At 44.2% G+C, this 25,910-nt stretch overlaps 1 protein-coding gene and 1 long non-coding RNA gene across 6 annotated transcripts in view; one reads left to right on the top strand and one right to left on the bottom strand.

The window, feature by feature from the left end:
• Positions 1 to 594: 594 nt before the first annotated feature.
• Positions 595 to 17,338, top strand: LMO4 (LIM domain only 4). Of its 2 annotated transcripts, XM_055815106.1 has the most exons (6): positions 595 to 1,070; positions 2,297 to 2,450; positions 4,703 to 4,941; positions 11,819 to 11,915; positions 12,272 to 12,427; positions 16,569 to 17,338. In XM_055815106.1, the coding sequence occupies exons 3-6, from the start codon at positions 4,706 to 4,708 to the stop codon at positions 16,575 to 16,577; spliced, it is 498 nt and encodes a 165-aa protein (XP_055671081.1). In that variant the 5' UTR covers positions 595 to 1,070; positions 2,297 to 2,450; positions 4,703 to 4,705; the 3' UTR covers positions 16,578 to 17,338. The 2 variants fall into 2 exon arrangements, with proteins under 2 accessions (XP_055671081.1, XP_055671080.1); XM_055815105.1 differs by lacking the exon at positions 595 to 1,070 and having other exon boundaries at positions 2,098 to 2,450.
• Positions 17,339 to 20,619: 3,281 nt separating this feature from the next.
• The window catches only part of LOC114012440 (uncharacterized), a 518,537-nt gene continuing 513,246 nt past the window's right edge, over positions 20,620 to 25,910 (bottom strand). For all 4 annotated transcript variants that reach the window (XR_008748979.1, XR_008748980.1, XR_008748981.1 and 1 more), the window contains 2 exons: positions 24,106 to 24,188; positions 20,620 to 21,064 (listed from right to left, as the gene is read on the bottom strand). This is a non-coding gene — a long non-coding RNA (uncharacterized LOC114012440). The remainder of the gene's footprint in view (positions 21,065 to 24,105; positions 24,189 to 25,910) is intronic.

Below are 25,910 nucleotides of genomic sequence, written 5' to 3'. Positions count from 1 at the left end.
TTTCCCCAAGTGCGTTTTTCCTAGCTAGGCATTTTTTTCCTTAAGGATTAAATGGTTACTGGGCGCCCGCCTCCGTGGTCCAGCCGAGGCCAGGGATGCAGAAGCGGAGGAGGCCCACAGGTGGCGATGTGGTTAACGTACACCTGGGCCGTGCTTCCCAGGCCCGAGTTACCAGCCGGCCCGTCAGAGGGAAGCCGCTCCGCGCGCTCGTGCCAGCGCGTATTTGTAAATAAGCGCTGCCGGCCGGGGTGCCGTCCGCCGCCGCGGGTGCACCGCCCTGTGCGAGCCGCCGGCGGGAGCGGGTTTGCAGTACTTGGTTGGCTCGGACAAGGGGGAGCCGGCGAACTCGTGCTTCAGCCACGCTGCCATCACCGCGTATTTGACAGCAGCCGTGCAGCGGCGGCCCCGCGTGGTGCCGGGGTGCCCTGCCCCCGCCGCGCCGCGGTCAGCGCCGGCCTCTGCGCGGTCCGGGCCGCTGCAGCACCGCGGCGCCCCCCCCCCCCCGCGCGCGCTGCGGTGGCCGCTGCTGACGTCAGCGGGCTGGAGCCGCCGAACTGCCCGGGGAAGTTTCGCTGTTGTTGCACAGCTGCGGGCGGCGCGTGCTCTGCCCGCCCCGGGGGGCGCGCGGTGCGGCAGGGGCGCGCGTGCCCCGCGCCAGCCGCGAGCCCTCCCGACAGCGCCCAGGGAGGAGCTGCCCGCGGGGGTAACGCCCGCTAATTGTGTTGCATTTACGGGTATTTTTATCATTTCGAGGGTCTTTCTTAGCCGCACGGTACTGCCGTACTTCCGCTTATCAGGCGTGCTGCCTTAGGCCTCAAAGCCGTGCGATCGGTACGTGGGGTTTTGCAGTTCTAAGTGCCCTGCTGAGCGTTACTGCCTCTGACCGGCTGTCAGCCCCGGGCCTCTGCCTCAGGAGCGCAGCGGTCTTCCCAAGTGACGAGCCGCGCCGCTGCCGGCCAATTGCGGCAGTTTAACCCTTCTAAACCTTTACAGGGCGCTAATGATAGCGGGCCTGATCCGGACGCGGCTTCCTCAGCGAAGCGCCCCGTCGGTTTCACCGGGGGATTTCTGTAAGCCGGTGCCCGACACGGCCGCCGCCACCCGCGGGGCGCGCCGGGCACGTCCCTCACGGCCTCCTCCGCGCCCCGCCGCGGGACCCGCTGCCAGCCCGCCCCGAACGGGGCTGCGCGGCCCCGGGGGCAGGACGCGGCCGCAGCACCGGGGGGCACCGGCAGGGCGGCGCGGGCCGCACCTCCCCTCAGCGCCCCCGGCCCCGCCGCGGGGGGAGCGCCCAGCCCGCGGGCAGAGCTCCGGCGGACGACGCCGCCCGGGCGGAGTGGGCCTGCCCCCGGCGGCGGCCGAGCCCCGGGGCGGCCGGGACGGCCCCGCGCCGCCAAGTTTCTCAACTGGTGGCCGGGAGCGGAGGGGAGCGGAGCGGAGCGGGGCGGGGCGGGCGGGGCCCCGGCGGCGCCCCAACGGCCGCGCGCGCGCCTCTCCTCAGCGCCCGGGCGGGCGGGCGGGCGGCGCGGCCACCGCTGCCCACCTGACTCCGTCCTTCCTCTCCATTCCCCTCCTCCTCCTCCTCGCCCCCTCCCTTTCTCTCCCCCCCCCCCCTTTTTTTTTTTTTTCCCCTCCCCTTTCACTCATTCCTTTGTCTTCTCGGGGATTGGCAGGTTTTATTATTCCGCCTGAACAAGCCGGGGGCGGATTGGCTGCGGCGGGCTGACGGCGGAGCCGAGCCGGAGTGTAGTTGGGATTCTGCTCTGTCAGTAACACATGTGTGAGGGGCAGCGGGAGCACACGCACACGGACACACGCGCACACACACACGCACACGCGCGCGGGCGCGCGCAGGGACACACGCACTCACTCCCTCGCTCCCTCACACGCGCTCGGGCGGGCGGAGGGGCCGCCTCCCGCGTCCTGCCCGCGCCGCCGCCGCAGGATCCCCGGCAGCAGCTCCCGCCTGGCCCTTCTCAAACTCGCCGGCTCTCGCCCTCTCCTCTGAGGCGCCTCGGCGGGCCGCGGCCGGCCGGCTCCGCGCCGCGGGAGGCTCGGCAGCCGCCACAGCCCAGAGAAGGGGGCGGAGGTGGTGGGGGGGGGGCGGGGGGGAAGCGGTACAAAGTGAAGCCACATTGCCAAACTTACCCGGCGATTGCAGCAGCGAGCGGCGGCGGCGCCCTGCGTGTGCAGCTCAGCGGCAGGGACTGAGCTCTGCAGCTCCCCTCCCGGGAAGCGGGAGCTGGAGGAAGGACCCAGGCAGACGCCTCTCATAGAAATATCTATATTTTTCCAGCCTGGGCTGCCCCTTACCGGGCGGGGGGCTCCCTCCAGCGCTCCCGAAAGCCAGAGAGAGGGCGAGCGCTGTGTTTGTTTCTTTGCAAGGAGACCTCCTCAGGCACCCCGAGCGACGTTGCTCCCCGGCCTTTTGCAATATAGAGGGGAAGCAGGTAAGAAGTGCCGGTAATTACCCCTTATCTCCCCCGTACGTGTGCGCGGTCGCATGCCCGCGCCCCCTGCCCGCCGCCGTCCCGCGCTGCCGCCGCGGCGGAGGGGCCGAGCGGGGCGCCCCGGGCGCCGGGGGAGCCTCGGGCCCCGGGCATTGTCGCGGCCCCCGCGTACAAAGCCTGGCGGCGGCCGCCGCTCAGGGCGGCTTTCCTTCCCCCCTTCCAGCTGCCGCCGGGAAAGGGCTCTGCCCGCCTCGGCTGTGAATGGAGGGGCCGGGGGGGGGCCGGGCGGGGGGGCTGGGGCACCCGCTTCCCCCGTAGTAAACACTATTCTGAAACAGTGGCAGAAAAGATCAAAGTGAGCTCTCATTTCTCTTCTCTCCAATTCCCTTCCTGCCCCCCACACGGTCTTTTGTTTCAATCCAGGAGAAATCCGGTGAATCACCTAATTAAAACCAAGACATGAATTAAGCATCCATTTTTGCACTACAAATTGCCAGCTCTCCGCTTGTCCCTCCCTTGGTCTCCATTAAAAAAACACCAGAGACGCTGTTAAAAGGGGGGTGGGGGGGGCGGTATTTTGCCTTTAGCTTCCAGCTCTGCTTTCTATTTCACTGATTCCTATCCCAGGACCTAAATTGCTTGGCTGTGTAATTACTAGAGTAAGCCTATTTAACTTAAAAGCTTTTCCCCCCCCAACTCTAAATGAAACTTGATGAGGGCCCGTCCTTAGTTATCAAGGGAGTCACTTTCTGGTCAGTCCTCTTGATTCATCTTTTTAGATTTAATCAGCATTAAGGTATTGCTTGTCCTTAAGAGCTTTAGCTTAATGGGGTTACTGGATGGTTTTCTCAGTGTAACGTTTCCCGGTTTATATTTATATATATTTGCCTTCGACAAAGACGGGCTAAGGAGGTGGCATGGAGTCTTTCTTCTAAGAAATCCGGAGTGATTTAAAGCGTAGGGAAACGGTTTAAAGACTCGAAGCAGGAAATGCAGATTCATTTAGGCTGTAGCTGGAAACTGTAACAAAAGGCAATTCCTTGAACAAATGCATCAGAAATCAATTTACATAAAGGTATATGATGCGTTCGGATAAATGCAATGCTAATGGCTTTTAGAGTGGTTTTCTTTCCAAAGTCTCGGGGTTTTTGTTACAGCTTAATTGGTGCAGTTCTGGTTTATTGTGCGGTCACTGGACTTACCTCCAGGTACTCTTTCTGAGGAAATGTGTGTTTAAAATCGGTCTCAGTTCTCTTGCTGCTGCAGCCGAGTTGGGCCAGTGGCAGGAAAAGTTCGTCCTCGCTGCTCTGGAGGTATCGGTCTGAAGGTCCTTAGCAGATAGCCAGATGCCTCGGCATGAGCACATACGGCTTACAAAGGACAAAGACAAAACATGCTGCTTAATTGGCAGTAAATAACTTGATCTTTTTATAGTATAAGTGACTGGAGGAACACCGGGAGTTTATTGGACTCTGGATTGAAGGCAACAAATTAATCGGTTTAGAGTAAGCTTTATGAATTGATTCCTATATTATCTCTCGGTTGTCCTGCTTGCATAAAGCATTTATTAGAAAGTGAAAAATGCCCTTAGTAGCAGTTTTGGGGCGGCCAGAGTAACTCCAGCCGGAGCGGTGCACTTCATTATTCTGCTGCTTTCCTATGGTCGGTAAACTTTTTTTTTTTTTTGGGGTAACAAAGCTTTAGCATTTAAACTGCTGATCAAGGGCAGATTAGGGAGACAAAAGTTGAGTATGTTTGTGTAGGAAGTTAACAGGCGTCCTAAAGTTCAATGATCTATTATTCAGGCCAGTGTCCTCAGTCTGGAGTGTTTTCTCTTGGTGTTTTGAAGTCTCCAAAATGAAACAACAAACCACCAAAAATATAAAATCCCGATGTCGGGACGGCCGGTCCCGAGCCCCTCGTTACCGCCCCGAGCCTGCAGAGTCTCTCCTAGACTGAAAAACCAGTTTCACAACTTTACTTTTTTTTTTTTTTTCACTCTTCACACACTTTTTTTTTTTTTTTTTTATAAGCAAAACAAACCCCGGGACTGTTCCTGACTTGTGAGCTGCAGCTGCACAAGCCCGGAGCGGGGGGGCGGCGGGGCGCGCTGTGCCCCCCACGCCCGCCGGTGCCCCGCCAGCTGCGCGGCCGCGGGCCTGCCCCGTGTCCCCCGGCGCGGCGGGGCCCCCGCGGGGTGCGGGGTCGCCGCCGGCCGTGGCTGACCCGCCTCCGCCCCTCTCTCCGCGCAGGCCATGGTGAACCCCGGCGGCAGCTCGCAGCCGCCCCCGGTGACGGCGGGCTCCCTCTCGTGGAAGAGGTGCGCCGGCTGCGGGGGGAAGATCGCCGACCGCTTCCTGCTGTACGCCATGGACAGCTACTGGCACAGCCGCTGCCTCAAGTGCTCCTGCTGCCAGGCGCAGCTGGGGGACATCGGCACCTCCTGCTACACCAAGAGCGGCATGATCCTCTGCAGAAACGACTACATCAGGTGAGGCGCCAGCGGCGCGCAGCGGCCAGCCTCGAGGGGCTACTTCCCCCCTGCACCCTGCCTTTCCCCCCTTGTTGCCCCCCTTTATTTCTGGCGGTGGGGTGGGCTGGCTCAGGATCGCGCCTTCATTAGGAGCGGAGAGACATGCGGGTGCGGATGTTAGCGCCTAGCCCAGGGCGCAGTTGCGACTGCCAAGTGGAGGGAAGAGTTGAGGGGTGTGTGTGTGTGTGTGTGTGTGTGTGGAACCACGACTTGTAACTTTAAAGTGGTTTGTCAGCACAAAACAAGTCCTAACTAAAAATAAACAGCAATCAGAGAGGCTAAATTAATCTGCTTTGTTGTAGTGTTGAAGGAGAAGTGTGCATATCTGAACGGTAAATGTTAAAATAGTAGGGCTTAAATAAGGCTGTGGCAGAGGTGCTAAATAATGAAATGCCTGCCTTTAGTATCTGATTAATTATGATATTTACATAAGCACCTTTAAACTCCTTTGAGTGGAAACAGAATGACTCATTCTCTGTTCTCCTTGTGAAAGAGCTGATTAACCGTCAGTTGGAGGGCCACCGATTCTTATAGCCAAAACCAGTAGTATAACGTGTGTCCTCGCATTGTTACAGAGAGCCTTTGAACTGACGTTCTTCTTAACTTCCAGAACAGAAAATGCAGAGGAGAGGATAGGAGGGTTACACTTTTGCCCTCTCTATTTCTTACCTCTTTCTTTTTTGAAGCTGTTTGCTTTAAATGCCACAGATTTGGGTAAGGGGAACTAGGCCTTATTAATCTCGCATCTGTTGGGGTACAGTGAGATTATGCAGAGTATCCCTTCCAACAAGTTTCCAATATAATTAATAGAAAGAATTCATGAGGTCAGGTGCCCGTACGATCTTTTCAGGTGAACTCAAGCTACTTAAACTCATTAATTTAAAAGGAGGCATTTTGAAGGATTACACATTTAATTTGAGTAAATGGTTTGATAGACTGATGCACATGAATGCTTCAAGGAGGTGTTTTATTTCAACATTCGGTAATTAAAAAAAACAACAAAAAAGCCCCATACCTTCCCAGCATAACCAAAACAGTTAAAACAAATTGTGTTTTGTTTAAATGCTTCTGGCTTCTCATTTACAGTAAATGTCAAGAGTTTGACCCAGGTTTTTCCTTCTCCTTGATGGCAAACAAGTTCCACTTCTTTCTGGGGGAAAAAAGAAAAATCAGCCATCAAAGGTTACAAGTTTGCTTATGTTGTAAAACTTCTGTTTCACAGATCTGTGACTGTACTGATGTGTGCGTATGTTTGGAGACCTCCTTGGTCTAAAAGGACAGAGTTAAGGCTTGATTACTCTGATAGTGCAGCCTCTGTCCTGGTACGTGGCTGCATCTCCAGTCAGTTAAATAGATCAAAGACAGCCCTCACTATCTTTGAGGAATGAGAACCTTAGCTTTGCTAGTTTGAGAGATATTTTTAGAGAGAAATGCTAGAAAATCAGCACATGGTGGGGTGGGGGTGGGGGTTGTTTAATGGCGCTTTTCGGTCATCATCCTAAGCAACAAGCCTAAGCCTGGCAGAATTGTAATTAAATAGAGCAGAACGGTGTTAGGGAAAGTCTCGTTTGAAGTGGAAAAATTGACACTACTGTTAAGATGCACTGAATAGTACAGATTCATCACTCGACCAACACCATCAAACAAACCCTCATGTCTGATTACTACTAATTAAAAAGAGAAGATACGTCCACTGTATCCCAGAGGCAAGTTCAGGCAAGCTTATCACAGTCCTCTGGTTTTGTGTTGCCAAAAATTAATACTCGTTTATTTTAATGTAGGCGATTATGAATAGGATGCTTTATCAGATGAGGGTTTTGAATTGATCTCCTTGTTCTATCGCCTGACTTCTCTTTAGATCTGTGTAATTTGACTTGCAAAAATAACTCTGACAGATGCTTGCTGAAACTTGAACTGGACACCGTACACTCAAGATGGGGTAGGACGGCCTGGCCCTGCCAGGGCCGAGCTAACTTGGAGCTTTCCTGCTAGAAATGGACTTCGCAGGTTTCCACGTGGGTCCTGGTGGCATGAGTGAGGCCCCTGCCCTTCTCTTGTGTGAAATGGCCTGTTTGGTTGTGGAGGCGATGCCACCCCTTTGGCACTGACTCTCCAGTTCCCCTCCGCCATCCTCCCCCCTCTTAATTTCCTGTAGGGCTTCTGGGGTGGCACATTCCCCTCCCCAGGCCAGAGCCACGGGCACGGCTCTTAATGGGGGGGGGGGGGGGGGGGCAGGTGAGACTCTGCCAACAAAATGAGAAAGGGGATTGATGGGCCCAGCAGGCGCCAGGTGAAAGGGACCTGCCTGCTTCGGGCCAGGACCACGGGGCTATTTATTAATGAGCTTTTTAGCCGCCTGAGGTTGTACATGGGGTTTTTTGGTTGTTGTTTAAACAACACAACACTCCCCTTCCCTTCCCCACCCCCCCGGCAACAAATTAGCCGTGTAGCTACGGCCGCAGCTTTCGTTGAAAGCCAAGGTTCCTGGGAAAAGAGAGGGAGGCGAAAACCCCGGTCCCTTCCCCTCCCTCCCCACGGCGAGCAGCGCTTGCAGGGAGGGGAGCGGAGCGCAGCCCTCCCAACCTTAAGATGCCAGATAAAGCAGCAGCGTGGCAGCGAATCCGCACAATTAAAAGCTTTAATTAGTGTCTCCTCCATTTTCTCTTAGTTCTGATAGGTTTTATCTAATGAGATCTGGTCCCTGGCTTAGATCTGCTCGGAATGACGTGTCCGAAATGAATGAGAGCCGCGTCGCAAACAAAACATTTAATTAACAAAATTGGCCTCTAAGAGCGAGCAGGGAGTGGTGGGGAAGGGGAAGGGGGGAGGCTGCCCAGGCGCGTCTTAAAGGGGCAGCGCCCGCGGCCCGGCCCCTCCCCAGGCGCCCGCTCCTGGCAGCGGCGGGGGCGCAGCCCGGCCGGCCCCGTGGGCGGGGGGAGCCGGACCCGGCGGCGGGGCGCCCCGGCCGCCCGCCCGCAGCCGCAGAGGGGCCGCGCCGCGCCGGGGAGGGGGCCGCCGGGCTGCGAGTTCATTTCCCTGGTAATCAGCGGCAAGCTGCTATATTCAGGGAATGCTGTCCCTTTAATTGAACAGGCTAGGTAATTAAATGGCACTTTTCCAATAGGACGTGCTAGGTAAATCTAATAGTTGGTTATTTAATATCACTTTGAAGTCTGCCCACTCAAGCACAATGACAGCACAGGAGCATGTGAACTATTAGCTAGGAAAAAAAAAAACCCCAGGATCTCAAAAATTAATTAAATCGCATGCAATTTAGGGGGAACGTTTATCTTGATTTGTCATAACAGAATTAATTCAAGGCCTCCAATTCACTTGGGGGCAGATCTGTTACTCTGAATTAACCAAGCGTAATTTGGCTGTTTTTTTTTTTTTTTTTCTCCTTCCCCTTCTCTAATGCAGCACTTGCCATTATGCACAGCCCCCCTTTTAAGTATCAATAGCTTCTGGTGCTTTTAAGGTGCTTGGTCTCTAGTTATTCTGAAGTACCTTTAATGGACTTGGCTCCAGGCATAATTTCTGTGTTGCCTTTCTTTGTTACATTTAATATAGCTGGTGCAGAATTTAGATTAAATATAGGGAATGTACAGAAACACCAATCGCTTCTGGATCAGTAGGTCTGGATGTGCATTTCTCTTTGCTAGGGCTTGGAGTTACATATATATGTGGGCACAAATGTGCACCCTGTTGTGAAAGAATCAGAGCACTTAAATCTGTCTCCACAATTTTGGAAACAACTGGAACCTTATTTTGTTTCTGTAAGTTGCTAGAGATGTGTTTCTACCGATACTGAATTTTGAGCAGCAAGATGAGAAATTGGGCTGAAAAGATTTCTTGCTGCCTCCGTTCCCACTCTTGTGGAAGTTCTAAAAAACAAAAAACCCCAAACCAAAACCAAACAAAAAACCCCCAAACCAAAACACCAGGAGTGTTTGGGGGTGTAGGGAATGCTGTGTTGGAACCACACAGTAGTTAATTTAAGGTGGCTCAGTAAAATGCTGCTGAGTGTAGAAGAGCTGCCTTGTCCGTATAGGGAACCTCTTGATGTTTGTGATTGATTGCATTGCCCAAATGTTGAAATATTAATGACCTTCTTGGACTGAGGACCCAAAGAGGAAACTAAAACCAATTCTGTCATCACAATTAAAGAGTCCCCTGGCTTTAATTAGCCTGACCTGGGGTATCTCTACCCATTGCTGCAGTTAAAGAGAAAAGAGCCCATTAAAGTCCAGTCTGAGACCGATAGCTACTTAATTGAGCACCTAAAGCCTCAAGCCTTTTAAATCAAATACTGTCCTGGACAGTCCCCCCGGTTAGATAATTAGCTCTCCAGCCTCTCAGAAACCATGTGAAACAACTTTTTCAGTAACGAATAGTTACTGTGGAAGACTTCCTTTACTGGTAAGGAGGAATAACATTTTTTTAAAAGATAGACCATTAACAGGAAAAAGGTTTTTACAGAACAAAGCCGTAAAACTAGAGAAGGAAGAATAAGCTTCATTTTCCTGGTACATAATAGAAAGCTGTGGAAACGTGTTCTGACTTGGCATGTAACTTTTAGGAATTTTAGCAGAAGATTCGGCTGAAGTGACTTTCCAAACCAGAATTGTTCTGGGAACATGCTTAGGGAAAACCTAAGATGTGTGGAAAGCCTCTGGATGAGTTTGACTTCATTTATTAGGATTCACAGTCATTCAGGGTGCACGACCACTTCTCATCAGAGAGAATTGTATAACAAATGAATGCTTGATGAAGACAAGTAGTGCAATGAGATCACTGTTCTGAAAGCTGTGCTTTCAATTGGGTGGTGCAATTGTATGGGGATTGCAGGAAAAGAAACCGCTCGCTACGTTCAGATTCTCCTGGACAAGTGGCAGTGTCTGTTCGTCTTTTCCTTCCTTCCTCCACCCTACCCAGCAATACCCTTGAAGCTACCCCCTTGCCCTAGGTTTTCGGATCTTTGCTCTAGAAATGTAACAGTGCCTTGCTGCCTCCTCTTGCAGTGCTTCCTGTGCACCTTTTCTGTGTGCCAACTTCATTGCTAGTAACAATGGAGGAAGAAAAATGCGTATCGTAAAGCTTTGGAAGTAACCTCAATACATCACGTAACTACTCGGAACTGGTCCTGATTTAGAAGATGCCCTAATAATGGACCCATAGTTTCCAGACAGTTTAGTCCCTTTGGCTGGAGGTCCTGACAATGTATTAGTTCAGCTTTCCCTTTGTAACCACTGTGATTCTGCAAGAACGTGTCAATGTGTCGTGGATCTCAGACTAATTAGTTTTGAAATGGAGTTTTGATTGAACTCTTCAAATCGATGCTGCTGCAAAATTTGTTTCTCAGCTTCCTATTAAAAGCCATCTTAAGGGGCAGTTTTACTACTCTCTTTGTCGTTCAGTCGATACATTTAATAACAACTTACAGGCTATTTTCAATAAAGTGGCGACAGCAAATTAGTACTTTGAACATGACAAGCCTCCTCTGCAAGCTCAGATTCTGAAAATTCAAAGCAATTATTTTTATACAGAGGCACGCTGCAATCATTCAGATTACGGGTATTCTGTTGTAATGCGTCTCCTAGGTTGACACAAACAGAATTTTATGACTTTATTTGGACAGGAAGGAGATGCAAATATTAATATTTATTATGACACCAATACGCTAATTTGTAAATCCTATTACTATGTTTTACATCGTGCAGAAAAGTGGGTCTGTGACCCTGCCAGCTAGTTCAGTTTCCTTTTTTGCTGCAAAATGATTGTAGTAGTCTTTATAAATATTTGTGTATATTAGAGACACGCGCAAAAGCAAATAAAGGTTTTCTAATTCTAGCTAACGCAGCCTGTAAAAGTAGAACTCAATAATCATTATTGTATTATATTTTGAATCGATGCGTTGTGCCTTTAAATGGATTTGAAGAATTATGTATATATTTTTCTTCACCACTCTTCTGCCTATTTCCCCCCTCCCCCCACTGCGTGTGCCCCCCCAATGGCAGATGTTGTGGTCTCATTTGATTGCATAGGAAAACTGCAGTGATACAGCAAACACCCAGAGAGATATGATGACAAATGGGTCCAGATCCCGGTAAATTACTTTCTGCTCAAATCGAAATTTCATTCAGTTTGTTGCTAGCAGAGATGAAGTAATCTAAATTGTGGACTCAGGAGCAGATAGGGGGAAGTTGGAGCAAGCATTTCATTATCAAGAGAGAGAGAAGGTTAGGATGAAAGAGATGAGCAGAGGCAAATCTAAAGTGTTGACACCATGATTGAAAAGGTTAACCCATACACATTATATATCAACCTGGATAGCAGAGAGTTTCTAATGGAAACTCTGCGCTGATGGAGGTTTACTGGAGTTTCAATACACTGAGCATGATGTCTTCTTAGATATACAATCAAATCCTCTTAACCCTTTTGATGACTCATATCTCAAGATATGATTAAAGTACAAAAGAGTTCTTCATATAATTTCAAGGACACAATGCATTTAAACTCCAGTCATGAATTGTATCTTTTTTTTTTTATGATGAACCCAGTAATCTGATAAAATGTGTGTAGTACAGAATTGTTTGTGTTTCTAGAGGTGTAAGTCAATATTTCTGATTAAATCCTGTGTAGCCACATCCAAGGTAGGGTGAAGGCACCAGTTGTTACACAAAACCATACTTTTTCATATTATGACACGTAAGCAAGTTGGAAGACAGGGGTCAGAAGTCTGAAATAGTTGTGTAATAAACCATTGCAGTGATGCGCAAAAATGCTCAGAGCCTCCTGTGTATTAAATTATTCATGATCATCACCTCTGTTTCAGGTTATTTGGAAATAGTGGTGCTTGCAGTGCCTGTGGACAGTCCATTCCTGCTAGTGAGCTGGTCATGAGAGCACAGGGCAACGTCTATCATCTTAAGGTGAGGGGGTTTTCCTGTGTATTTCTTTTTAGTAGCCGATTAGTACTGCCGTGCTTCTTTAGTATAAAAATCTGCATTTGCTTATGAATGAAATGCAAAGCAATAACTAGAAATATGAGTATATATTATAAAGCTTCCCTCAGTGTGTAGCTTTGTTCCCTCGTAATCGGTAAAACTATACTTGAGTTATGTACTGCATAGTCCCAACAGGTAAGGCTAATGCCATATTTGGAGATGCTAGAAACCAAGCAGCTCCATATCTCAACTGTACTTGCAGTCTCTGAAGTGTAATTTTCAAACCTGCAGCATACTTAATTTGTGCTGTAGTTTCACTTGCTGTCTCTTTCCTTTTTCAGTGTTTTACATGCTCTACCTGCCGGAATCGCCTGGTCCCCGGAGATCGGTTTCACTACATCAATGGCAGTTTATTTTGTGAACATGATAGACCTACAGCTCTCATCAATGGCCATTTGAATTCACTTCAGAGTAATCCACTACTGCCAGACCAGAAGGTGAATACTCAACAATTACTAATAAGCTTTATTAGAGCTAAATGAAGATCAATTTCTTTTCATTCTAATAGCGGACATTCCCCACCCCTGCAAGGAGACCCTTAAGTAACTGAACTTACCCTACATAACTTAGGCATGGGGAGAAAATATTAACCCCTTAAATACGACATATAGGGTGGGTCAGTTTATTTTGGTTTGGGCATGTGTATCTGTAAAGCTGTTGAACTCCTTATGTACAAAGCGAAATGGAGAGCATGCGTTAATATAAACTCTTAACAAAGAGAAGTATTTTATTTCATAATCTTGAAATTAAGGGCTCCAAGAGAGCAGGTTTCTGTGGGAGAAAAATTAGATCCTTTAATATGGAAATAAATGTCTTGTGAAGAGAAGGTTCCTGAACTAAACCAATGCATTTCACTTTAATATTAAGGTTTTAGTTGAGGAGGCATGCTGGGGTACTCTTTCAGAAGTATTTTCTTGTCTGTTTTGTATGTCATAACTCAGATTTAAAAACCAAAGTGCTATTTTCTTATCGCTCCATAACACTAATAGCTCAACTAGAGATTGTGTATCTCTGTGGTTGATAGCTCTTGGTTTCTAGCTAAATGAGTAAATAATGACTGTACAAATCATATAGAGAAAAAGGAGGGGAAAAAAATTCAGATCAACAGTTGTCCTGTAACTCTGAAACTAGATAGTTTTAGATCTATTTTAATCTCCTTAATAAGTCCTAAAGCTATGCAAGTGAGTGCATTTTGATAACTGCTGTGCCTAATTTGTAACAATTACTGTCAACCTTGAGTTAAGAGACTGTTCATTCCACCCTGGTCCAGAAAAGAGTGAATGTATGACTCTTGCACATAATTTTATTCACATCATATTTCATACTGATTATGTATTGATGACATTGATTCATTTACTCTTTACAGCGCCACTTGCATGGATATTAAATCTTATTGACCACAGATGAATTTTAATTTCAGATTGGTGATAGATTTTTCCATCAGCTCTGATAGTATATTTGACTTTTTCATCATTAACCCAGGCAATCACACAGCACTGAGTTATTGCAATGAAACAAAAAGTGCACACTTCAGTTGGTAATTCTTTATAGATTTACAATAGGAACTTCATTAATGTCTGTAAGGATCACAAAAAATAACATTTATCTGCAAATAGGAATTCGGAAGATTAAAAAAATCTGGGACAAAATGCTAGGCTGATCTATTCTGTAATGTACAGAGTATTTTTTAGTGCTTTTAGTTAGCAGAGAAATACGTCCAAGAAAACACAACCTGTTTTTTTCATTTCCATGAATTTTTTGTTGTGTTGCTACATTTCAATATCTGTGTTTGCTTTTTTTTTTCTCTGCATAAATTTGCTGATTAATTTTAAGTATTATTTCAGGTCTTATACAGTGAATGTAATTACATCAAAATAAAGCATGGACCTTTTTTATTTACTTAATTTGTCAATCGAGGTGATGAGGGAGTTGAGTACAAGAGTCCTATATAGTTAGGCAGAACAAAGATAATTAAGATTGGAGGAGAATGTGCAGCTTCTTCTCAAGGAAGTACAAATACAGTTAAAGATTCATAGATTTATGCTGTTGTGAATTTTAATGAAACAAATCTGTAATATAGACTAGCTAGCAGTGAATCTGTTAAATGAATATTTATAGGTATCCCATTTCAAAATATAGGTAAAACCATTCATCTTTATACACTGCAGTAAAAGGTTTACCATTCTGAGAGAGTGGTTTATCCACTTGTCTTCTACGAATGTAAAGTTTAATGTAACTTCAAATAGGTGTCTAAATTGTCATTTAGTTTTATCAGTTTCTTACTATGCCTTAGCAAAACATAAAAATGATTTAGTTGCAATAAAAGCAGTAGACATGATGAGGAACATAGAACATGGAAAAGAGAAGTAAAATTGGACCAGGCTTGCAGAGCTCACAACTGTAGACACCTGGTAGAAGCTAAATGCAGAGAAAATGGTGAGAACAGGCTTTTATTAGTTCCTGTCACCGACTATTAAATGCATTGCTACAGTCCATGATGAGGCATTGAAGAGGTATTAATTAGGGAGATGGCTGGGGGGAGAATTTTTTTTGTGGTTTTTTTTTGTAACGTAATCTCTCTAGGAAATGGTGTAAGCTTTCCTACTGAGAGGAGAACCCCACCTGAACCCCAGAAAACTGGAATGTAATTGAGGAGACAAGTTCATAATTCATAGATTTGTCAGGTTTTCTGGAGTTTTAGAAGCTACAGGGGCAATTGCCAAACGAGTCGGGGTTTTTATGTTGGCTTTTTAGTAGTCTAAAGATGTTTACATCAGAGATGTTTTCCAGAAAGCTGTGTATTTTAGGGCCGCTAATTAAAAATGTTCTTCCACTATGACAGAGTTGGCTGTAACAGATACTTTTTGTTAAATGTTAAAGATCAATCAGTCTCCAGGTTATTCTGCTACTGGAGATCATAGACGTAGAACATTCACAGGGTTTTTTATTAAACTGAAGAGATTGAGACATACTGCCAGCATTAAAACACATTTTTGTTGTGTATGTGAAGGTGGCAGTTACGAACTCACTATTGTCTTAATATGGTTCACAGGTTAATACCTATGGGTGATCGGTGCAGGCAGAAAGGGTTGCATGACCTAACTTTGTTTAAAAACTTGCTTTTCTTTTTAAGGAAGCAAATGCAGTGACATTGGCTATTCCTGCCTTTTGCTTCCCTGAGGCAATTAATGCATGTCAATTGTAACTTCCCATGGCTTGCTGTGTAGTTTAAAAAAACCCCGTTTTCTCCAAGCTTGGTACTGCTTGCCTGCAGAACGCAAACTCTTAGTTTGTGACGTCCTGTGTGCTGTTTCATTTGGAGGGGCTGTATTGTCGAGAATTCTCTATGCTTTTTTGGTAGCGGTAGTATTCCTGTAGTATTTCTTATTTGCAATGGTATTACCACCTACTAAAATTCAATTTTCCACCAGTTGGCAATGTTTGTAGCAAACAGTTGTCTTCAGCTTCTATACTTTTAAATAAAGTATGAGTTAGATTACGTATCTCAGAGAAGATCTGAAAAATCTTCTAGTTTACATATCACTCAACAATTCCCTTGTAGTTACATAATTGGTGTTGTCTGTGTCCATAGTAGAAGATATTTGATGCTCATTTATTAAATATGCTTGCTGGCTGCTCCCTAATCTTTGTTCTGGACAGACAAATTACCTTTCTCACACTGAGCTTCAGCTCTGGGGAATTAAACCTCCAAGCTTCTACTACTTTAATTAGCTTGAAAGTGGGGGGTTGCAGTTACTAATAGACCTCAGGCTTTTAGTAACTTAGAGAAAGGGTGAAAAAAGAACTTCCTGGGAAGCACAAAATGTCATTTAAAACCCATAAAAATCTAATATATATTATTTCATTTTGGTAATTGCAAACAGATTGTATTTGAAGACTTTGGATGATCACTTCTATTTTATCCGTGAAGGTTTAGATTTTTATTGAGTTAGACACTTTTAATTATCACAATTCATTAACACCAGTGTGAAAGCACGTTTGACTTCATATATTAAAATGTTTATGTAACATTAACTAACACACCAGATGAGGAATTTTAAATGGGGAGGGGGGGAATCCTGAAATATCTATATTTAGCTCTTGTGCAATGCAGCATATTAACCAAAGTTGCCTTGGGAGGATATTGGCTGTACTTCTTATTTGCTTTACACACTATTTCTTCCAATTATAAGATCATATTACTGGCTTCTTCAAAGGCATGGCATAATGTTTCTTCCCTTTTAAAAGGGGCCCAGAAAAACCACCTTATTCACTGTACAATTTGTTACCAGAAAGTACATTTACTTATTGTTGTCGTCGTCGTCTCTCCCCACCCCCCACCACCCCCCCCCGCCCCTTTAGTAGTGAAACCACGGAAAATGTTTGCTTTTTGCTATTTGAAGTTGAAACATTAGCAGTGTGAATGGATAGTGTAGAATGCCTTAATCAAGTCACAGTTGGAAAGTAATCTAATAAAAAAGAGATTAGTGAATAAGGAAAAGACAAAAGCAGTCATGTTGTAGTTTCCTATCTCAAATTTAGTATTCTAGCTAAGATACCCATTTTTATTTCTTACAGGTCTGCTAAAAGGTCAGAGTAATGCAGAATGCGTGCCTTCATCTCAAATTTTGTTCATCACAGATGGATCCCATGTCTCCAAGTAGACAAGTCACCTTTGTAGCTAGCATCAATGCCAGCTCCATACCATTGCACCTTCTTTATTCTTGATTGCCCTTCCCACATTTATTGGTGTATTAAAATGACTGAATATGAACATTAAGGACTCCATGAACCTGGGCTAATGGGAGACTGTAGAGAAAATGAAAAAAGATCCACCGGAGGACATCTGGGGGGGGGCGGGAGGGTGGGGGGTGGGGGGGGGAAGATGACTAATGAAGCTAATTAAAAGAAGCATTGAAATCTGCTTTCTACCCTCATTAACAATTAGCAGGGCACTGGCCAGTTTGTACCCTGTGTTTTACCTTAACAACATTCTATTTGCTCTTTGTATATTTAAGTGTTGTAAGGAAATGTGTTTCAATCAAACTGAACATGAGATAAAGATGTGGCTTTTGTGATATTCTATCACAAACACTTTTATTGTATCTCTGTAAAATACAATGTATGTATGCATGTAAGTGTTTTTGTCCTAATGTTGCTACTTCCCATGGCAAAAAAAAAAAAAAAAGAAAAAGGAAAAAAAAAAGTCAGGCTCATAGCAGCTACTGTGTAGAAATTTTCACCTACTTCTAATTTGCTGAATGAAGAAAAATCTTTTATTTGTGATATTTTCAGAGACATTTGCTCTAGTATGGTGTATTTAAATAATAAAAAAGTAAAACAAACAACTCTGAACTGAGTATGGGTTTTAGAAGCTTTGCTTTTATTATTTTTTTTTAAAACCCTACGTTCAAAACATTATTCTGAAACTGTAACTTATGCAGTCATTACCTTAATTGTCAATTACCTTTAGAAGTAGCTTTTTGGTTTGGACAGGTTTTTTTTCTTACGCCAGTAAAGAATCTGTTAAACTACTTAACCATGCTACTTTTGGCAAGGATACAGAGCACTACTTCAAAATGATCTTTATTTTTCATTGAGAATCTTAATTCTGGTAACAGCAAGTACATTATAATTCATATTGCAGTGAATTATGGTACGCGTGTAGGTATCGTGGTCTTTTTCTATCCAGTTCCTTTCTGCAGAATCATCTGTGTTAAGGGTGTGCATGTGTCTGTGAGTGTGCAAGCATGAGAGTGTATGTATATACCATGAAAGGTCAAAGAATAATAAAATAAAAAAAAGTCTGTACCCCATGCTGAGCACTAGAATTGAGTATTCGTAAAAAGGAACACAAAAGCTATTCCAGCATAAAGTTGTGTTTGCTGTGGTAAGAGACTAACTTTTCAATGCTGATAATCTTAGGGAAAGAAAAATGCGTTTCCCGGGCTATTTCCAAGAACTAACTGATCTCAAATATGATCTGTTCTCTGGAAGAAGGGAGCAACTTCATTTAGTGGGTTTTTCCCATCAGCTGCTCAGTGGTAGAGCTGTGCAGAATAATTTCAAGAAAAAATTCTGACTTTTCTTGTTTGCAGCAAGAATACTAACTCAAATCTGTGGCTTTGCGTGGCTATGCTATGCCTTCCGTCAGGAAACTGCAAGCACCTAGAATGTGCCTCTGCTGCAATTAATAACAAATCAATATTAACTACTCTGTTGGAGAGTAATACATCTGAAATACATGATGATTACGTTTTCTTTTTTAATTCTGTTTTTGAAAAGGTGTTCACTGTTCAGCGTGCTCAGTTATGGAATGAGCTTGACTGACTTTTGTTGTGATGCCGATACACAAAAAGCTGATTTATAGATTTGTCTGTCTAAACAACCAAAAGCAGATTTTTTTTTCTTCAGATTCTACTTCGTGACCTCTAGTATATTGGAGGTCTGCTGAATTTCTTCTCTTAACACTTCAATGCTTGAGGAAAAATAGGACTGTTGCAGAGAAAAGAAAACGTCATAATGTACAGTATCGGACAAATGTACAGTAAAGACAAAAGAATACTTGCATAACATAAAGCAATAAAATTACTGAAGCTATACATGATTTTTTAATTAAATGCACTTACCTGTTTTTTAAGTAAGTTTCTAAGCTTTTTGATCTGGCATTAAAGTCTTTAGGTAGAGTTGTGCAAATTGTGCTGCTTCAATATCTTTGCAAAGACTTGAAGTCCATGAATACAGAATTCAAGTATTAGTGAGACTGTAGGCATCTTTTTATATTCTTTCAGTATAAGCATTCAAGGTACAGCGTTTAAATCTAACATGTACAGATCTTTGGTTGTCCAATATAACCTAGAAGTGCTAAGAAGATAGCTAATAACTTCTAGTAAGTAATGTAGTATAGCATTTAGTGATGTAGAGGTTGAAGTTCATTAACGGCTTTAAATAAACTATTATATGACTCGTTTGTAAAGCACAGCTACCTATTTAATAGCTTACTTTAAAAGCATTTCTTAAAGTTGCAGACCTATAAGATTACAAATGTCACTCATGTTAGCATAATCCACATGCAAGTGATGAAGCCTTTGCTTTGATGTGCTAAATTGGAGGAGGACTAATGGAGCTATGAATATACAATAGAACATATTTAAGTAGTATTCTTGCTTTAGGTAAAACACTTCCTTGAAACCAGAGGCGTTTCAGACAATAAAACAGGCTTTAATGGGGACGGTAGGTGTGGATAGAAGGCTACTGGAAACACTTCCTTATGTGAAAATCATTTTTTTAGGAGATCAGTAAAGAAAAACATGTATTTGTTCACCTTTTATCACATGCATTTGCTACACTGTGGCTGAAATACACCCTCTGCATTTAGTGCCACTGAAAAGTCATACAAATAATCATTCAGTAAAAGCTTCCCTCACTTTCAAAAATGAATGCTGTTAAAAAAAAATCAAAGGAAATATTACTAATCTGAAATCATCCCCATGAACCTGGATAAAATGCTCTGTCTATACTGCATCTAAACGTCTCAATCATATAAATTGTCACTCTTATTAATGAAACAATTTTGTAAAAAGATTGCCCTCTAAATGGGTTTAATGTTTTTACCTATCCAGCTGTCTAGTTATGAGATTTACGCATCCTGGCAGGCAGTGGGACATTAAGCGTTTCCAAACCAAATTCTGTTTGCAACAAGATACTGTCTTTTCAGTCCTACATGATTTATCTTTAAATATTTTAACAGGTTATGCAGTATCTTATGAAATATAAAATGAGAATGTCTTACCAAAATGAAGCCTATGAAATTAAGTCACGTCCTTAGAATATTAACCATACTGAGTTTGTCTCCCTTTTGCCCTGTTAGTTAACACCGATAAAATTTGCATAATCTAATTTTAGGGTAAATACTTAAAAAATTTAAAAATCACATATGGTCATAGTATGACTTGCTATCAGGTACCGTCAAGAATTTCAAAAGATCATTTTATTATTTATTTTTTTTTTTTAATCAAATTCTTTGGCTGGTAGTTACATGTCAAGTGTGAGGCTTTTTGCAAGGATCTACATTCTGAACAGCTCTATTAAAATAACAAAATTGAGATTGGAGCATATATGTGTATATATATGTATTTTAAATATATTTCTTCAGTGTGAAATTATGTGTTCCAAGTCTGATTTCACTGCTTGAGCCTCCTGTACATGAAGTACCAGGTCACCATTGTTGCTGCTTGTTACTTTCAGTACCAGGTGTATGCCTATTGTCAGTCCAGTTAAGCCACAGAAGAGCTTACTGCAATTAAATAGCAATTTGTTTCTATGAAACTGCAATTAAAGTATTACTGATCAGCCATTTTAGATTGGCAGCGCTTTGACTGCATGTTAAACAGTGAGGAGCTCTCCATTTCTTTTTGCAGTCTGAGCTGCGAGTAACAGTGAAGTGTAACATGCTCACCTATGTCCCTTGTCAAGTTGAAAGTATGAGTCCTCCGTAAAGCACTCTGATCTCATCACGAACACGCTGAGAGCAATGACAAGTCAGGGCTGATCTCTGTAAGTTGAACTTGCAACTTACAGGACCTGAAGTTATTACTGTTTTCTGTTCCTGTGTGAGCAGGGATGTACACGCTTCCTACAGGGGATGTTTTCAACTTCAGATTGATTCTGTTGAGAATGGGCTGCAAGTTGTGGGCTGCAAGCCAATAACGTACTGCAGGTCCTGACTTGTTAGAGCTATGTAAACAGGGCTACTATATCTCTTTAATCACAACTAATAAAAGCCTAGAAGAAGCAATCAATTACCTTGTAAGTTGTTGGTTGTGGTATTTTTAATAAAAAGCAGAAGTTCATCTGACATGGCTATTATTTTCACACTCGTGGAACAGATGAACCATTTTAAAGCAATCGAGCTGGCTTACCTGTGCGTGCCCGGGCTTTGCTGGCAACCACTGGCCCGTGACCGTGAAGTTCTTGGGAAGCCACGGTGCTCCTGCCCCCAAAGCCAGCAGCACCCGCCAGCTTCTGCCTTGAGCCCCTGCCAAGCTTGTAGCCATTCGTGGTTGACTTGAAATCTGAAATGTAAATTTTTGGTGCAAATTAAAAACTTGTTTGTAAGAATTCAAAGAGGAATTAACTTTGTAGTGATAATTATATTTCTTAATTATCGCCATATTTTGACAAAGTCTGAGACATGTTGACTGTAGTTCCTGCATTTTTGCACAGCCGAGGCTGTAGACATCCTCATTCCTTCGCCAGAGGGGATGACATCACACCTGTGGCATGCATGAGATAAGTGTTGCTTCATTTAGGAACGGCTTCCTGCCTCTTGGAGATGTTCCTGGGGGGGGAGATGGCTTCGGTCCTAGTCCTGCAGTGTGACCCACCGGCATGGCTGAGTGCCGCCGAGCAAACCGCTGTGTCAGATGGCAGATGGGTGCCAGGGGTGGCCGTAGGTGCCAGTGAGTGTGGGCCCTGTGCCCCGGCGAGGAGCGGGTGACCCGCCGGCCCTGAACCCGTCGTGCAAACGGCCCCGCTGACAGCCAGTAATTCATTCACTGGCGGGGACTGGTCATATGTCTGCACCCAAGGCCTGAAAAAAGTCCTGTTTACTGGAGACAGACGTGACTGTGTTGAGGATTTTGGGGTTTTTTTTCCCCTCCTCTGCGGATATTCCTTAACAAGTCAGGGTCTGTTGTGTTTCTTCCTTCAGCAGTAGTTCTAGCATTAAGTTCACAGTTTTTGGCATGCAGGAGGCTACACAGTTCAAGGGGGAGACGATAGGCTCTAAGACGGCAGCCAGTGATGTACGCCTGCCTCCGTCCTGCCCGGTGGCTCACGTTGTCTTTCTGCCCCTGCTCACCTCCTGCTTGTCCACTGAAGGGCAAGCAAGGGCTTGGCACCACAAAGGCTGGAGCTGTGGTGGTCTTTTTTTTTTTTAACAAGGCCTCTCAGTGCTACTGTATTAAAAGTAATAAATTGCAGCATTTTAGTGACTGGAAAGGCATGTGCAGGCCATAGCGTGAAGTGTTTAGCCGGGTCAGAAAAGATATAAAGTCCAGTGGCTGAAACAAGAGCTGTCCCTGTAACAGGGTGATGCTTTAGGAAAGCTATGCGGGGGCTCAGGCCCCTGAAAGACCAGTCCTGAAAAGTCCTGGGCTTTCCAACAGTGAAGCACTCGTATGCAGGAAGGCTGGAAATGTTAATAGGTGCTGAGTAACTTTTGAAAAATTTGAGCTTAAACTTCTTTCATATTCACCATTCTAATACAGGTCTCATAGACCATTGTGCCATTTTCTTCGCATGTGTAACATCACTCTCACATTTTTGTAATCATTTTATTTATTTAAATCGGTTCCTGGCTACATTGGATGTTCACCTCAGCTTACGAACACTGAGCATGAAAGTAAGGGGTTTTATAATTATTAGAAATGTTTTAAAAAAAATATTTTGCTTTTTAGGATCTTTTATTCACCGCTATGTATTTAGCTTCAAAAAACCCAAACCAAAACAAAAAATCTCAATAATTCTTGTTGAAACAGCCCTACAAACAATAGCATTAAGCCCAAAACTAAGCTTTAGACATTCTTGCCCCAAAGGATTTTATTTTTTTGGTGCAAGAGAGCTATAACGGAGAGAAAATGGACATTCTGAAAAGACTTACTCCTTCTGGTTGGGTCCCAGACCCAGTGAACATGCCCACGAGGAGGGAGCTGTGCGAGGTTGGCAGCATGAAAGCAGCCCGCGCAGACACCGCCTGCCCCGGTGCCTTTCTCCCCTCTGGTGCTCATTGCGTCCTTTGCTCTTAAGGGAGTGATGGCTGTTGGGCAAGCTGAAGCTTTCCGTGCGCAGCCAGGTTCCTCTGCAGCTAAACCAGCTGATGGTTCTTTCTCGCATTGTTGGAATATGCTGTTAATTACATTTTGAAATATCCATATACTTTTCCTCTTAGGGGATCTTACAAGCAAGCTTTTCGCTAACAACTTCTGTGGTTCGCCATAACCTCTCGGAATAATCATCGGTTCCATTGAACTTATGCCAGTTGTTTTGTTAAACTAAATTGAAAGAACAGGGCCTATATTAATTCTCGAAAGGCAAGAGATTGCCCTGTGATTTGGGGAAATCTTGATTGCTTACAATATGAATAAATGAACAAGGCAGATATTAACTTTACACCTGACTTCAATTTCTTGAGCAGTGGAGAAATGTCCAGTAGGAGGAAAACCAATCCAGCTAAAACTCATAAGCCAGCCATTAACAGGCTAATTTTATTGTACTGTAAAATCATCAGCTGCTTATAGAAAACAAAGGGGCAATGAATGCAGTATTTGTCTTTTATTCTTAGAAAAAAAACCCTTAAGATCAAACAGCCCCTAAAAGACTGAGCTGATATGCATCCCACGTACATATTTTTGGATATCCTCTCATATTCATTCTACTGATGTATTTGATAGGTAATTATATCAGCCATATCAAGATGCTGATACCAAATAGTGGAAGACTTCAGTGTTTTGCCATAAAGCTTATATCCCTAGTTACTGCACACTCATCATCAGACTCGGGATCTGCAGCAATCATTCCGAAACTGTAGTTGATATTTTTGTGCTTACACCACATTTAAAAATTATTATTCTTGCTTCATCAGTTAGTCTTTTTAGCTGCCTTGAAAAAAAAAAACCATATTGCAAATGAGCTACTATTCTTATTTGTTGTTTTAAGAAGGGTAAGCGCTGAAGTATTCAAATGGAACAGATTATACCTTTAATTACATCCAAACAGGATGCTGAGCTGATTTTTCTATTTTCCGTTTAATTGCTATAGTTCAAAAAGATATTGCAAATTTGTAGATGAATTATTTAAGCATAGCCTTCTGGCCTCTGTGTTTACGAAAGAGACCAAAGGGGCGGGGTGGTGGTGGGTTTGTAAGAAAAAATTTAAAGGGGAAAATTGCCACTTCCTTACATCTTGGGGGAGATGTTTTAGCTGGATAGATGTTTTATGCTTTCTGGGAGTATCTTGGGACTCCATGGGATTTGTTTGTATCCCAACAACCACACTGGGACGCCCCCCATCCTGCCCCATGCCGTGGGTAGCAAAGTGCTATTTTTTCTCTAACCTGCTCACTGGTGAGCGCCTTTGCTTCACGGATGCAACTCCAACCAGCTACCCTTTTCGTGGATGTGCTTGATCTCTGTTCTCCTACGTACAAAATGAGAATAATGAAAGAAAACACAATTCATCACTTCTTAAACTAAATATATTTCCATTTTGTTTGCATACGAGTGTGTATATATCATTCACCGTATATATTTAGAATATGTACTATGACATTACAGCCAGTGATAAATCCTACTCGCTTACTATATGTGTTATTTGCTGCAACATTAAGCTCAGTAAGAATTTTATATGTAACTTGTACCAAAACTAAATATATTGAGGAATTGATGCACAGTTGTAAACAAGAGCATAACTTCCCGCTTCAACACAGTCAAAGGTGGCAGCTTGTGTGGCAATTCTTTTGTAAACAATTGCAGACTTTCCAAAGAATAAGCCAGTTAATTAGATTTTTAATGATGTTTTTTAGAAAATAGCATTCTTGGAGGGGGACGGATGGACCCTACAACACTAACAAAAAAAGTAAACCTAAAGCCTGTACTGTATAAAGAAATGCCATGCGTGAAAAACTGAATTGTGCTGGGCCTAGCTCTTTTGCTCCCCCCACCATCTTTTTTTCCTTCTACTGAACTTGCCTGTGTAGAGTATTTTTTTTTTATAGCTCTACTGTGAATTCAAAGAAAGATGACACTGGCACAATCTTTTAATTTTTTTTTGGTGGATTATCTTATTTCATTATTTTCAATAGTGCTAAGTATGTGCTACCCACTTAGAGAGCTGATGCAGTGCATAGCAAAGCTCAAGATGTCCTCTTAAATACACAAAGCTTATGCAAGGCTGTGACACAAGTAGGTTTTAAACGCTAGCAGTGTTGGCAGCTTTGAAGGGCTGATACAGCCTTGCTGATACGTCACAGGTTACATGGAGAGATTCAGGGAGAAACTGAACTAGCTGGAGTAAGAGTAGTACACAACTTTTATTGATGAAGTTCAGGGGAAAGAGGCACTGAGGGCAGCTGTATTAATCCCATAATAACTTGAAATATAATCAGTATATTGCTGCAGGGATGGCTAGGGAGGGAGGGAGGTGGAGGTGTCAGGGTTTAAGTTCACAGGCTTTCCCAGTTCATTAAAAAGTGAATCAATCAGAGAAACAGGCTGGCTTTTCAAAGGGCTGGCAGTTGTGAATGGGCTTCGGACATTGGGAGGCACGCAGATGGTGCGCCCGTCCTCGCGCAGAGGCTGCTGGAGCTCAGCAGCCATCCATTTGAGGAGCCGGCTGTGTTTTACCTTGCTCAAGCTAGTAAAATGTGTTATAATGTGCTAGGGGAGATTCTGGCTGGATTTTGTGAACTTAAAAGCTAGGCAGTGTTGGTGCTGTGGGCCATTTAAAGGTGATGCTGATAGATGTTTATAAAGGGAAAAAAAGTTTTGTTTTGTAATTTCTAGAGTGGTGGTTTAACCAGCAGGCAAATGGGCAGAAGGCGTCTGCCTACAGGACCCCTCTTTGTAGGCAGCTGGTATAGTAATTAGCTCATTACTATTAATTTTTGCCATCCCTGGACTGATCAGTGATGTATTTAAAAAAGAAAAAAAGTGAAATTCATATATCTGGATCTGGCATTTCCCACATCCTTTTGATGAAGCTGGTGCATGTACACAGACCGGGGAACGTCCTCAGAGAGTGAGCTTACTCACACCCACGGGCACCCGGAGGTTTAGGACAGAATGCCCTATATTTAAATAGGACTCATGACTTTTTAATTACTGCACAGGGCTCAGTGAGAACACATGGTTGTCCAAACTG

The sequence above is a fragment of the Falco peregrinus genome, chromosome 10, assembly GCF_023634155.1.
Source record: "Falco peregrinus isolate bFalPer1 chromosome 10, bFalPer1.pri, whole genome shotgun sequence".
Taxonomy (NCBI): domain Eukaryota; kingdom Metazoa; phylum Chordata; class Aves; order Falconiformes; family Falconidae; genus Falco; species Falco peregrinus.
This window is presented reverse-complemented; position numbering and strand designations above follow the sequence as displayed.